The 13120-nt window shown below is 33.1% G+C and overlaps 1 protein-coding gene across 15 annotated transcripts in view; it reads right to left on the reverse strand.

Moving 5' to 3' along the window:
• Positions 1-13120, reverse strand: part of N4BP2 (NEDD4 binding protein 2) — a 122427-nt gene that overhangs the window by 62540 nt on the left and 46767 nt on the right. For 13 of the 15 annotated variants that reach the window (XR_005357275.1, XM_038533441.1, XM_038533442.1 and 10 more), the window contains 7 exons: positions 10014-10169; positions 5779-8162; positions 5092-5177; positions 4529-4574; positions 3082-3278; positions 901-996; positions 234-352 (listed from right to left, as the gene is read on the reverse strand). Coding sequence is in view for 13 of the 15 variants with exons in the window: in XM_038533441.1 (XP_038389369.1) it covers positions 234-352; positions 901-996; positions 3082-3278; positions 4529-4574; positions 5092-5177; positions 5779-8162; positions 10014-10169 (3084 nt within the window). In the remaining 2 variants the exon portion in view is untranslated. Of the gene's footprint in view, positions 1-233; positions 353-859; positions 997-3081; positions 3279-4528; positions 4575-5091; positions 5178-5778; positions 8163-10013; positions 10170-13120 lie in introns of all 15 variants that reach the window. The other 2 variants (XR_005357276.1, XM_038533438.1) reach the window with 2 other exon arrangements.

The following is a 13120-nucleotide window of genomic DNA, read 5'->3' on the forward strand; positions in this document are numbered from 1 at the left end:
TGGTGAAATACGTATTTATATATAGACACAAAAGCAAACAGGTACACACACAAGCACATACACACTAGCTGACTATGAACCAACTGCCCAAACCTGCTCACTTCCGATACTATGTACACTGCATTATGTCACTGCACTGACTTATAATATGCCTCTATGAATTATCAGAAAAATTAAAATGATACGTTTTCAATGACATCACAATAGAAACTACATATAATCCTATCACTCACTTGTGGTCCTTGAAAATGTCCACCAGAAAATTTTGGTTAATGGCTGGAAATATCTTAAAGAGCTGCTTCTCCTTTAGTTTAGTGGCACAATCTTTTTCAAACATAAGTGCCTCCCTTTTCTAAAACAAACAAAAGAGATAAAAATCATCCTTCAGACAGAATTCATAAAACTAATTACGCTGATCCAAAAGCATGGTTATTTTGTTGCAAAAAGATTAGTATTTTAAAAGCAATCACAGACTTTCTTCACTAATTAAAGACTGAAATTAGTAATATAAGTATTCTTGCACTATTTATTTATATCCCATTTTTTGCAAAGTATCTGAAGCTGTTAATTTATACATATATATACTCTCACATATACACACCCAGCACAGTCATATTACATAAAAAAGATAAAAATATATAAGCATATAAACAGGATATAAATAAATGAAGAAGTCAGAGTGGAGAAAATAAAAGTAAGAATATAGGAAAAAGCTAGCAAGTAAAATTAGTATATAAATGCATGCCACAAAATCCTGTACAATTGCTAAAGGTGGGCCACAAATTCAGTTCTGAGCTTCTTAGTGGCCAAAGCAAAGGGGGAAACAAAGATTCTCAGTGTCCATAAAATAAAAACAAACCAGTTGCTCAGGAGAAGTACAGCTTTTTCTGGTACTGAGACCTGAGAGAAATTTCTCCCATGGGTCCTCATAAAATGGACACTGTGTGATGCTGTGAACAACGTCCTCAAAAACATATTCTCCTCAATGGGCAGAAACTACAACGTACAAATAAGTTGCAAATTCAGGTTGACAGAAAATCTTAAAATTCACAATTTAAAAATTTTTCACAAACATTTACTCCAAAATAATTGCATGAGAACTGTCACTGATTGTTATTTTTTCACAAGTCATGATTGGATCTGTTTAAATTGCCAAACTAAAGAACTTTCCTAAAATGTGCTTTTTGAATTCTAACCTAGGATTATGGTAAACATTTTTAGTGATTGCTAACTCTAAGACAATTTGTTGACATTGTGATATAAGTACATAATATTTTTGTTTGCAACAAAGATGCTAATTATTTGAAGAATAACTTCCTATAAAATTTCAAAGGTGACTCAAAAAATATAAAAATCATAATAATCTAGAACAACCATAAAACAATTGTTGCTTTTGAAGCCTAACATATTTAGATCATTTGTAACACCAAACAATAAAAGAGGATCCACAATAGGTGACAATCTGACCAGTAGAAGAGCCTGGTAAAGCTGAACACGTCACAAGAGTAAATAATAGAAACAAGGCACCTCAAGAATTAAAGATATTTCATGATAAGCATTATAATCTGAACTTACTAAAACTTCAGTGATCAGATTTACTAGCACTCTACAAGGTCAAAGAGTTTCTAAACCACAAATTTTAAGGTCTCATCAATAAACTGAAAACTTACAATCTTAACCATCTTATAATTATTCTACTCATATATTATGCCTAATGTTTATTTTATATTCTTTGCTTAAAAAAATACAAAGTGTATTTCTCCTCTGGAGACAAAGAGTGAAGAGAAAGCATCAAGAAATTTTCTTACTGAAGTTCTACCTAAGGAGAAGTATCCTTAGGACCAAATAAGTATAACTTCTATTACCTAACCCATAGAAAAATAAGCAAAAATCACTGATAGAAAAAAAATGAATTAAGTTGGGAAGTCAAAGATACTCATCTGTTCACTATTACACTGAGAGATTAAAAGGCAGATTAAAACCACAAAGATAAGTTTCAGAGTTTCAGTAGTAAAAAATGGCATTTCAACAAAAGTTGTCACATCATTTGGACATAAGTTCTAAGTTTCCTTATTTTTTTAAGAAAATGCATTTCTCTGATTTATTACGCATATAAATGAAGAGGATATCTGAAACAACACTACATTGTAAGACCCTACCCAAAGAGACTGTTCTTGGATTATGTAAACATGGTAATAGTAGCATTACCATTAGTAGCATTATTTCCAATGGTAAAATGGTAGCATTATTTCCAATTTAATTAATAAGATAACTGGGGAAAATAAGTATGAACATGGAGGAATCTCATCATTCTTCCTATGTCCCAATTCTATGTATTTCAGCCAAATATACAGGTGCTCCTTTGAGTAGTCAAATGAGTAAGAAAGTAAAATGTTTAAGATCACCATCTAAAAATTATTTCTTCTCTTTGAGAATTGTACTAAATAACCTCCTGGTCTTTTCCTTTTTGATTCTGAAATTCTGATACTAACATTCAGAATTCCAAAAAAGGCTAAGAAGTAATGCAAAAGAAACCAAATTGACTTACACCTTCACAAAATTTGTTATGGTGAATAAGGAACAAAAATAAAGTTCAAAATAAAGTTTCTGTTTGAACTGTCTGAAAAGTTAGAAAAAGAAGAGTATTTAATTTTTTAATTCAAATTCATAAGTTTTTAAATTTTTCTCTAAAAATTTTGTTTTGGGGTGCCTGGGTAGCTCAGTCAGTTAAGCAACCGACTCTTGGTCTCCAACTCAGGTCTTGATCTCAGGCTCATGAGTTCAAGACCTGAATTGGGTTTCATGCAGCCTACTTGAAAAAAAAATTGTTTTGAGGTTGGATATTTCTTTAACAGCAAGACAGACATTTCTTTTTACTAATTTATTAATAAAGTTATCTTTAAATGAAAGATTTCATTCATGTTTTTCAAGAATTAAAAAATTTACAGAGATAAATGCTAAAAGTTAAAAAACATATACAGCCCAATCTCCTGAAATACAGAATCAAATGAAAATCACAAAGTAAACATACAATCAACCTAGAGTCAGAGACAAAGGCTTAATGGTTATACTAACTCATACCAAATCATGTTTTTCCTGTAAGGCAATTTCTTCTGACATTATTTCTCTGAGTGAGACTTTTTTAGTTTGAGCGTTCCAATGATCCAATAAGGGTAGCATTTCAGGTGCTGCTAAAGTCTTCAGTAATTTTTTGCCTGTTTTCTGAGATGATTTTTGTTCTGGATTATCAAGACCAATATGCCCAACCAGGGAAGGATCTACAAAAGCAGCACAAATAGTATCAGGCCCTCAACATAAACATACAAATTAAACATTACTCATTCTGTTACAACTATGTCAGAAAGACCAAAGAAACATGATTTTTTTATTTCTTGCTTATAACTCTGATGTTTCAAGAGATGTCTTCATATAATTATAAGCAAGAAATATGTATAAAAGTAGGAATATTACAATGAACAGGATATCATTGTAAATCAACTCCATGCTTCCCACTCTTTTTTAAACCACATTGATTGACACAGAAAGAACAACACACGCATACACTGGTAAACAAAGGGAACTGCAGCCAGGTGGAAGCAACCAGCTAGAGCAGTTCTGCTCAGCCTTGCTCAGCCACTGCAAGGACTGAAAGGATCAATATTTTGGCAAACCCATAACCCATTAGAGGCACACAACAAATATTGAACAAATGATATTCAACATAAGGAAAAAACTGGACATTCTAAGAAATTCATAAACGCAAGATTTAATGTATAGTATTTCAGCATCTCTAAGGGCTATCGCACATTCTGATATATTCCTTTGCTTTCCCAGAGAGTGAAGAAACAGCAGATACTGCCATCCACATAACACTGATACCCTTTCAGCACCTCTAGCTCTCAAATTGCTTTAGCTCTTAAAGCTGCAACTTAAGTATACCCCAAGAATCTTCAACCTGGAGTCCTGGTGTGGAGTGGACAAGAGTCACGTGAAGGAAACATGCACAAAAGGAGGCCCCTGTTAACAGCTCTGCCACCCTGCACTAATCACTGAGGACAATGCTATCTAAGATGTCTTGGAATCAAATATTTCAATTTGACTGATGTTCCAAAAGCAAACTGACTTTTGTGCTCTAATAAAATTAACACCAATAAAATTTTTGAATAACCAAGTAACAGCTGAATGATGCTCTCAAACAATCAAATGAACATTTTACTGTTCTCAAACCAGAACAAGTTTTCTTTCCTTCAAAGCAAAATCTTAAAAAGGAAACACCTTGATTATATGTATTAGAGTACACCTAGGGTCTTCCACTGCACTCATAAAAGTTAATCATAGGTGCTTTTCAGTTCTAATCTTAGGTCAATATTAAATGTTAAATATTTTAAAAGAACTTTTATTTGCAAATCAGAATTCCTGGGTAACATACTTAGTGGAAGTACATTTAATAATGAGTTAAAATTCATACACATACACCAAATTTAAACATCATGACAAGAACATCAGAAATAAAAAATATATGCTTTACCTTGCATAAACTTGCCACAGGATACCTCTTCTTGTCTTTGTCGCTCCTAAACACAAATATAGGACAGGGGATTGGCAAAGGAGGGTATATTAAAAAACAAGGTTATACTATTTTTCTCTAGAAATCAGTTTTCGTTGTAAAACTATCAATCATTCTTGCTAAATCTAAGTAAAACAATAAAATCAGATGAGTAGGAAATATGACTACATCAATATATTTTTTCTACTTATAGAGCTCTTAGGCTGTAATTTTAGAATGTTTTTGAAATTTAATCAATCAGCACTGCAAGTCTTTAGAGAATAAAAAACTACTTATGATTTTTCTCTTAAAAAAAGGCCATCAATATATGGAGCTCCATCATTAGTTATAGAATTTGGCCAGTTTGGAAATAATCTAAAATACTGGAAAGAGAAAAAAATATAGTATCAGTAACCTGCTTACTAGTAAAAGTTCATTCTCAAAGTCAAAATTCAATACACTTCTTTCATACAACAGATTTTATTAAGAGCAAAGGTGAACACAAAAGGAGCTCTTCAAAAAAAAAAAAAAAAAAGCCTACCAACCATTATAGATTCTTTCCATTTCTCATGAATCACTTTAGCCAGATTCAGATCTATATGAACCACACAATCCTCAACTGTTAGAGACCCTTGTGAGGGAAAAAGAAAAAAGAAAATATAATCATTACTCATTATACATTTTCAGAAAACATACTGAACCAACTTATAACCATTTGTATTATTAATTACTATGTTTCTAGTTCTAAATATCTTGGAATATTTTTGTTTATGTAGTATGTCACTTTTTTCACACTTCTTGGCATGTGTAATTATATACAGTTCTTCATATATTTAAGGTATTTATGCCCATTAGTCTAAATGTATATATTCATTTCCATTAGTCAAGACTTTTTAAGTGTGTTCTAAGAAATTAAATTAATCTTGCCTTAAGTATATCTGGAGGAGCACCACAGATTCAAAAAGGTTCATCTGTGCAAATAAGTATGAGGTAAATACCACAGGAAACTTTCAACATATGCATGGGATGAACACAAACTCCATATAAATATTATTTCTTTAAATTACATTTTAAAAAATCCTCTACAAAAAAAATGTGTCAAAAATAAGGTAGGCAACACAAATTCCTTTTCATTTAACATATGACATTATTTTAAAATTATGACAGAACCCTAAATCTGTAGCCTATTCACACAAAGACACATATATATAGGTAATCTGTTTTTTCTTTACCTGAATCAATACCAACAGGGCCAAATAATTCATTGAGCTGAAAAGCCAGCTCAGGGGGTAATGCCAATTCCAGACAGTCTATGGTCAGTGATTTGGCCATCACTGGCATGGGATTCAACGTCTCAGTTTTATCTTCTTCACTAACTTCAGCTGAGAAAGTACTCTCAGCCATTAGAATTTTTTCCATTTCCTGTTCATCTTCATTCATAAATTCTTCAGTGCTTGGAAATCTCATATAATCCTTTGGAAGATTTTCATTTTTCTTTATTTCAAGAGAGTCAGTAAAGTCAAGTTCTTCATTTAATTCAAGATTTGAAGTGCTTGATACAGAGTTTAAAATATCAGACAAATTCAAAGAAGAATGTATACTGTCTCCAATCTCCGTGGCTTCTAGATTCTTCTCCATTTCACTCATATCTTTAGCAAGAGTTGGTTTTAGAGTACCTGGGAAAGACTGCTTAATGTTATATAGACCTGGAAGTTCTACCTGACTACTGGGAAGTACTTCATTATTATTCTTTAGATCTAGAGTGGCATTAGGAAATAAACCTGTTATTAACACAGGTTTTTCAGTAGTTATAGCTCTTATTTCTGCCTGCTCTGAGTTTCCCTCTTCTGAATCACAGGTAGATTGTACATCAGGGTTATTAACAGCAGTGCCATGGCTAAATTCTGGCACAGAACTAGAATCTTCCAAAGTTCCTCTTTGACTAATAATTTCCTTCAAATTTAATCCCAGAGAAAATGGCCCAATTTGTGCTTCATCGTACGATTTTTGGATATTCTCAAATTCAGTATCCTCACATAATTTTGTTTCAGAATCCAACAAGAGACTTGTGGCCCAAATAATATCTTTGTTACACCTCTCATATAAGTCCTTTAGGGCTTCTAATGAAAAGGACCCAAAGAGTTTACAAAGAATATTAAGATTTTCAGATTCATCAGCACTGGTAAGCTCACTTTCTTCAACATACGTGCTCTTATCATACATTACCCTATATGGAATTGTTTCTTGAACATCTAACTTTGTGTTAATATTGAAAGCTTTTGGTTTAAATCCATCTAATTGTCCTGTTAACACTCTCACAGAATCTGAAACATTAATTTTATTCTTTTCTATTTTCCATAAGAGAGCAAAATCCTGTGGTTCAGTCTGGGTACACATGCCTTCTTCTATTCCAGGGACTGTATTAGGTTTTCCTTCTGGAAATTCAACGGAAGTTTGTGGTCCTACTACTCCAGGAAAAGTTGGCCCACTGTTGGTACTAGTGAGAGACGATGTGTGCTGTCTATGAATCTTTTTACTTGGACAAGTCTTATTCTCACAGGTCACTTTATTGGGTAGTGTTTCAGAACTCCCTAGAGTGGAGCTACCCAGGGTTTTTAATTCTTCAGGGCTTGTGCCCCAACAACAGGTCTCATGTGCTATGTAGAAGGCTATTTCATTCATACTGTCATTAGTTCCAAATTCTAGGTTGGGTTCCTTTAAACCATCCTTTGGCATTCTTGACCTGTGCTCTCTCTGAGCTAAGGAATCAGATGAAGGCCAGTCACCCACAATGTTAAATGACTGTTTTTCAGTATCTTTATACGTATCATATTGACAGGAATTGAAAGATTCTGAAGCATCATCATACTGTGACTTCTTGTCATCCTCTGTACTTTCATTTGGAGATTCTCGTTGCTGGATATGATCTATATTTGCAGATAGAGTATTATCTAATACTTTGCGTGACTGAGGGCGATTATATTTTTTGTCACTTTGTATAGATGAAGCTTTTTCAGTTTTTCGGTTCCTTTTGGCCCTCTGACCAATAGTCTTATCAACTGGCCAGTCACCGACAAAATTTGATAGCTCATGTCTTGGGAACTTTTCCAAAGTTGACTTGCTTTTTTGTTTTCCAAAGGCTTTTTTCTTTACTGTGGCTCTTTCTTCTAATGTTTCACCAGGTGAAGATTTTTCATTTTGAAATGGCACAGTATCTGAAAGATCATAGTCTTCTTGATTATTTTCACCACAGCAAGTACTCGGTGACATTCTCTCTACAAAACTATCTGCATCAGTTTTACTATATTCTTTTTCAGAAGCCAGTTCTACTTGCTCTTCTCTTTTACTTTCTGTGGCTTGTACTTTGCTTTCAGAATCAGAAAAATACACGTCTGAAACTTCCTGAATAAAAGCACTCTGATTCTGAGAATTCGTAACACTTATTTCTGTTCTTCCTTTGTTTAAATCTCCATTAGAGAGATATGTAACATTCTCAGGTAATATAGTTTCTTTGGCCACTTCAAGTTTCTTCTCTTCAGTTAACTCTAGATGCTTCAAAGATGAGGATAAAATATTTTCTTCTTTTTCAGAGGTAACATCTTCATTGTCTCTTGGGCTGTAAGATTTTTTTTAAAGTATTATAAGGAAGTCTCTTAATGTGGTCATTAACATTATGATTTAAAGAAGCATTCAACTGAAAGACAAGGCACTTAACATTCATTCTAAAACTTCTATAAATAAACTACATTAAATTACAAAAGCTCATCTGATCTTTACCTAGTACATTAGAACACTTTATTGTAACCCCAACACCTAACACAATGCTTGGCATGTAGGAAGCAAACTTTTTTCAAATTAAATAATAAGCATGAGATTTTCAGTTAAGGTGTTCATGTGCATTAAATATTAAAGTTAAGAATCTAAATTTGTTCCTAGAGGGGACACCAGCTCCATGGTTTCTTTCAAAAGTATTTAATATATATGCCTTTATAACACTTGTCATTTGCTACAGAGGAAAATGCTTAAGCTTCATTTACAAAGTGACAAAGAGTCAACATGATGTGCACAACTAAAAGAAATGAAACAAAGGGAGGAGAGCTGTCATTTGAAATGTCAACTGTTAAATTTTTTAAAACCATCCTCAATGTTAACCTCAGACTTAAAGCACTTTTGCCTAATCATTACACTTTTAATTTCAGTGCTTTTTCCTTAAGTCAACTGATCAACTCCTCTTCCTTTCTCTCTTTTTAGAGGGGGAGGGAGGAACGAAGGGAAAGGGAGAGAGAATTCTCAAGCAGTCAGCTAAGCTCAGAGGCAGGGCTCAATCTCACAACCCTGGGATCAGGACCTGAGTAGAAATCAAGAGTCAGACACTTAACCAACTGAGCCCCTCTTTCCCAACTGAGCCCCTCTTTCTTTCTTTTCTTTCTTTCTTTCTTTCTTTGTCTTTCTTTCTTCTTTCTTTCTTTCTTTTCTTTCTTTCTTTCTCTCTCTCTCTCTCTCTCTCTTTCTTTCTTTCTTTCTTTCTTTCTTTCTTTCTTCCAGGAGTTCTCGAAGTCCCAACTCTCCCATGAAGCCTTCCTCAATGAAATCACATCTAACACTGAGTTTTCTATATGCCAGATGCTATTCTGTCTCGTTAGAGTATTAATTCATGATCCTTATGGGATTCTTAAGAGCAAAGTGTTATTGCCATTTTAGAAATGAAGAGCTGAGTATAGAGACACTCTCTAATTTGTCAAAGATTACAAAGCCAGAAACTCATAGCTCAGGAGCACATGCTCTATCTAAACCACTTTGCCACACTGCTCTTCAATAAAAGAGCATTTATGAATTTTCTCTTCCCAACTCCTTTTTAACAGAGCCTCAACCACCATTCCTTATCAACAAAAAGTGTGGGCAATTTAGACTTCTACCTTATATTTAAGGCTATTCCTTAACTCACCTATCTATTCAATTGTTCATATATCCTAAATGTTTAATAGAATCAGTACTATGCTGGACTGCAAACTTTCAAAAGGCTATGACTTGTATTACTTAGTCAGGGTATACCATAAATAATTAATTTTTATAATACTAATTTGAAAGAGTATTTTTACAAATACCTATAGAAATTAAGAAGTGATGTAACTATATATAAAATAACAATAGGCAATAACAGATAAATACTGGAATAGCAGGCAGTTACATAAAGAAGGCAGGAGTATTCACAGTATAAACATGGACTCACAAAACCCTGAGGACAATGTAAAAACTCCCATGTCATTGCATATATACCTTCAGTTCTCTTGCTAACCATATACACCTTGCTGTAGGTAAAACTATATCTAAGCTCTATAAATAATATACATCTACTTTTATTTTTAAAGTTATTTGGCAGTGATTTCACAAGCTCCAAAATTATTCCTTTTAATTCTTTTAAATTATATTTCAAACTGAATTTTTGTACACAGGAACTTTAACCTACCTAGTATTTCTGTCCTCACAAGAATATGCACACAACGCAACACGTTCAATTTTCTCTGGAACTGAAGAACTCATAATTATTGGCACTGAAACAAAACGCTGATAATGTTCCAACATTCTTGTTATTTTTTCTTTGCTTACCCCATGAATATTACGCCTAAAAGTTTCGGGGGAGAAAAAAATAGAAGAAATATCGGTAATTAAGTTTTTTTTAGGACTGGAACATGAAATGTCAAAAAAAATGATATTTCTAATACGTAAAAATATCTAAGCTGGTTTATTACAACACAATATATACTGTTGATGCTAATTTCATCTTATTCAAGAGGTCTTAAATTACCATTTCTTTAATAATTCCACACAATCTTTTCCAATCATTTATCAACTTGGAAAAAACCAGCAGATCCAAATAACTTTAAAAGAAGTTATTCCCAAACTCTGCAAAAAACATTTCATAAGAATATGACCATCACTTTAAGACTAATTATTAACAAGTAAAAAAAATCCCGCTACAGTCTTCTACTTATGCCACTATGGCAGACTAGAGTTCCAAAGGGCCCTCCTGTTAAAATAAAACTGGATTCCAAGTCAATTATAGCAAACTTATGTTTTAATACAGTTTAAGTTCAAGCAAAGGAAAAAAATTGCTGGTATTTGAAGTCTCTGGATGTCTTAATATGAAATTTATTACATTTGTGCTCTCACTCATGGTAGCTTCTTTGTGGGTTTTGTTTATGAACTCATATTTAGTTGAACCTAATATATAAGAATCCTTAGGCCTTAAACTGGGGGTGCTTTCCTTCATACCTCATGTGGATTTGCATCTGCCAGGAGGCCAGATGGTATGCTTCAGTCCCTCAAGGATCTTGTCTTAATGAAAACATCTCAGTTGCAACATTCCTTCCTTGGGTTGGATCCAAGGCTTAATATCTGGATCCCAGGGCTAATATTAGTATTTGCCACCTGGGCAAATCTGGCTTTCATATTTACCTACCTCAATCTTGTCTGGTTTCAGATCACAGAGAAGCAAAGAGATAGAAAATATGAAAGAGAAGTTAAGAGACATAGACATAGAGGACAGAGCAAAAAGGTAGTATACATCTAATCCAAGTCCCAGAAAGACAGTTCATGAGACAGAAGCAATTTAAAGAAAAATGGCTGAGATTTTCCAGAATTGATCGAAGATATCAATCCCCTGATCTCAGAAGCCCAACAAATTCCAAACAAGATACATAACAAGAAATCCACTAGAAACATGGTACTGAAATAGTAGTCATACACGAAAGATGAAGAGAGGATATTAAAAGCTGCCAGAAATTAAAGGGAAAAAATACCTAGTTATCTACAAAGAAATGAAGTATTAGAATTACAGCTGACTTAACAATAATGGAAGTCAAAAGAGAATTAAATGTTATCTTCAATAACAGAAACTGTCAATCTAGAATATATACACCCAGTGAAAATATCTTACAAGAAGGAAAGCAATAAAAGAATTTTAAGATTTAAAAAAAAAAAAAGGAGTTTGACATGAATCAGAACTACACTGTAAAGAAAATCCTAAAAGATAAATGTCAGACAGAAGGAAATTTCCAGATGAAATATCTATGATAAAAGAAAAGTTAAGCACAAAGCAATCTCTATCTGAGTGAAAACACACACTGTACATCCTGGACAATCATAATCATAGCATGTAAGTTGGAAAGGAGGTTAAGTATCAGAGTTAAAATGTTTGAAGGAAGGCTAAGAAAATGGTTTGACTTTAAAGTTTGCATGATCAAAGTTTTAATGTAATCACTAAAAGGATAAAAATAGCATATACCATTTCCAAATTAAAAGAAAAAAATGAGAAAGTCTGCATTCAGTGAAAAAAATCCAAAATAAGGCATGATAAAAAGGGGAAAAATCAAATATAGTTATCTGTGATAGGAGAAAAATAATCACAGGAAAGGTGAGATAAAGAGAAAGTAGAGCAAGACAGTAAGAAGCAAGACCAATTATATGAATAACCAAAAAAGAATTACGCTTAGGAATGAAAAGGCAAAGATGGACAGAGAGGATTTTTCAAAACCCAGTCATATTGGTTATAAGAGATACACCTAAGGCAGCCCGGGTGGCTCAGTGGTTTAGCACCGCCTGCAGCCCAGGGCGTGATCCTGGAGACCTGGGATCGAGTCCCACATCAGGGTCCCTGTGTGGAGCCTGCTTCTCCCTCTGCCTGTGTCTCTGCCTCTCTCTCTCTCTCTCTCTCTCTCTCTCTCTCTCTGTGTCTCTCATGAATAAATAGATAAAATCATTAAAAAATAAAAAAGAGAGATACGCCTAAATGTAAAGACACAGAAAAGTGAAAAGTAAAAGTATGAAAAAAAGAAGTAACACTCAAATCCTAAAAGGAAACTGGTATAGTTCTATTAATATTAGACAAATTAGATTTCATATTAAAAATTAATATTAAGGATAAAAGAAAGTCACTTGCCAAAGATAAAAGGTTCAATTAGACAGATACAAAACCTTTAAGCTTATAAGCACATCAAAAAATATCCTCAGGATACATAAAGTGAAAATAGGCAGATTTATAAGAAACTGACATACTCAACATAATAGAAGGAGGTTTCAACACATGCCTCTCATACAGATTTCCTCATTCCTGTCTTAAGCACTAATCTAATCAAGCAAATTTTTTAAAAGGTAAAGCTATAGAAGATGTAACCAACAGAATAAACATGATTTATATATAACTACTATACATCTTTATCAAGCAAACATGAAACATTTATTAAAAATGACAATGAACTAGGCCATAAAATATATCTTTTAAAATATCAGAGAATTAGTATCACACAAATGGCAAAATCTTAACTACTACAGTTAGGTTGAAAATGAATCTCTTAAAAAATAAAATTTAAACACCATCTGTTCACAAATTTAAAAACATAGTTTTAAATAACCCAAGGGTTAAAAGGTAAAATCAACCATAATGCAAATTAGAGGATAAATGATAAAAAGAAAGTATGATATATTAATATTATATATTAAAATTCTAGGAGCATCTAATTTATAGCATCAAATGCTCATGTAAGAAAATAGCCTAGGGGATCCCTGGGTGGCGCA

The sequence above is a fragment of the Canis lupus genome, chromosome 3 (assembly GCF_011100685.1).
Source record: "Canis lupus familiaris isolate Mischka breed German Shepherd chromosome 3, alternate assembly UU_Cfam_GSD_1.0, whole genome shotgun sequence".
Taxonomy (NCBI): domain Eukaryota; kingdom Metazoa; phylum Chordata; class Mammalia; order Carnivora; family Canidae; genus Canis; species Canis lupus.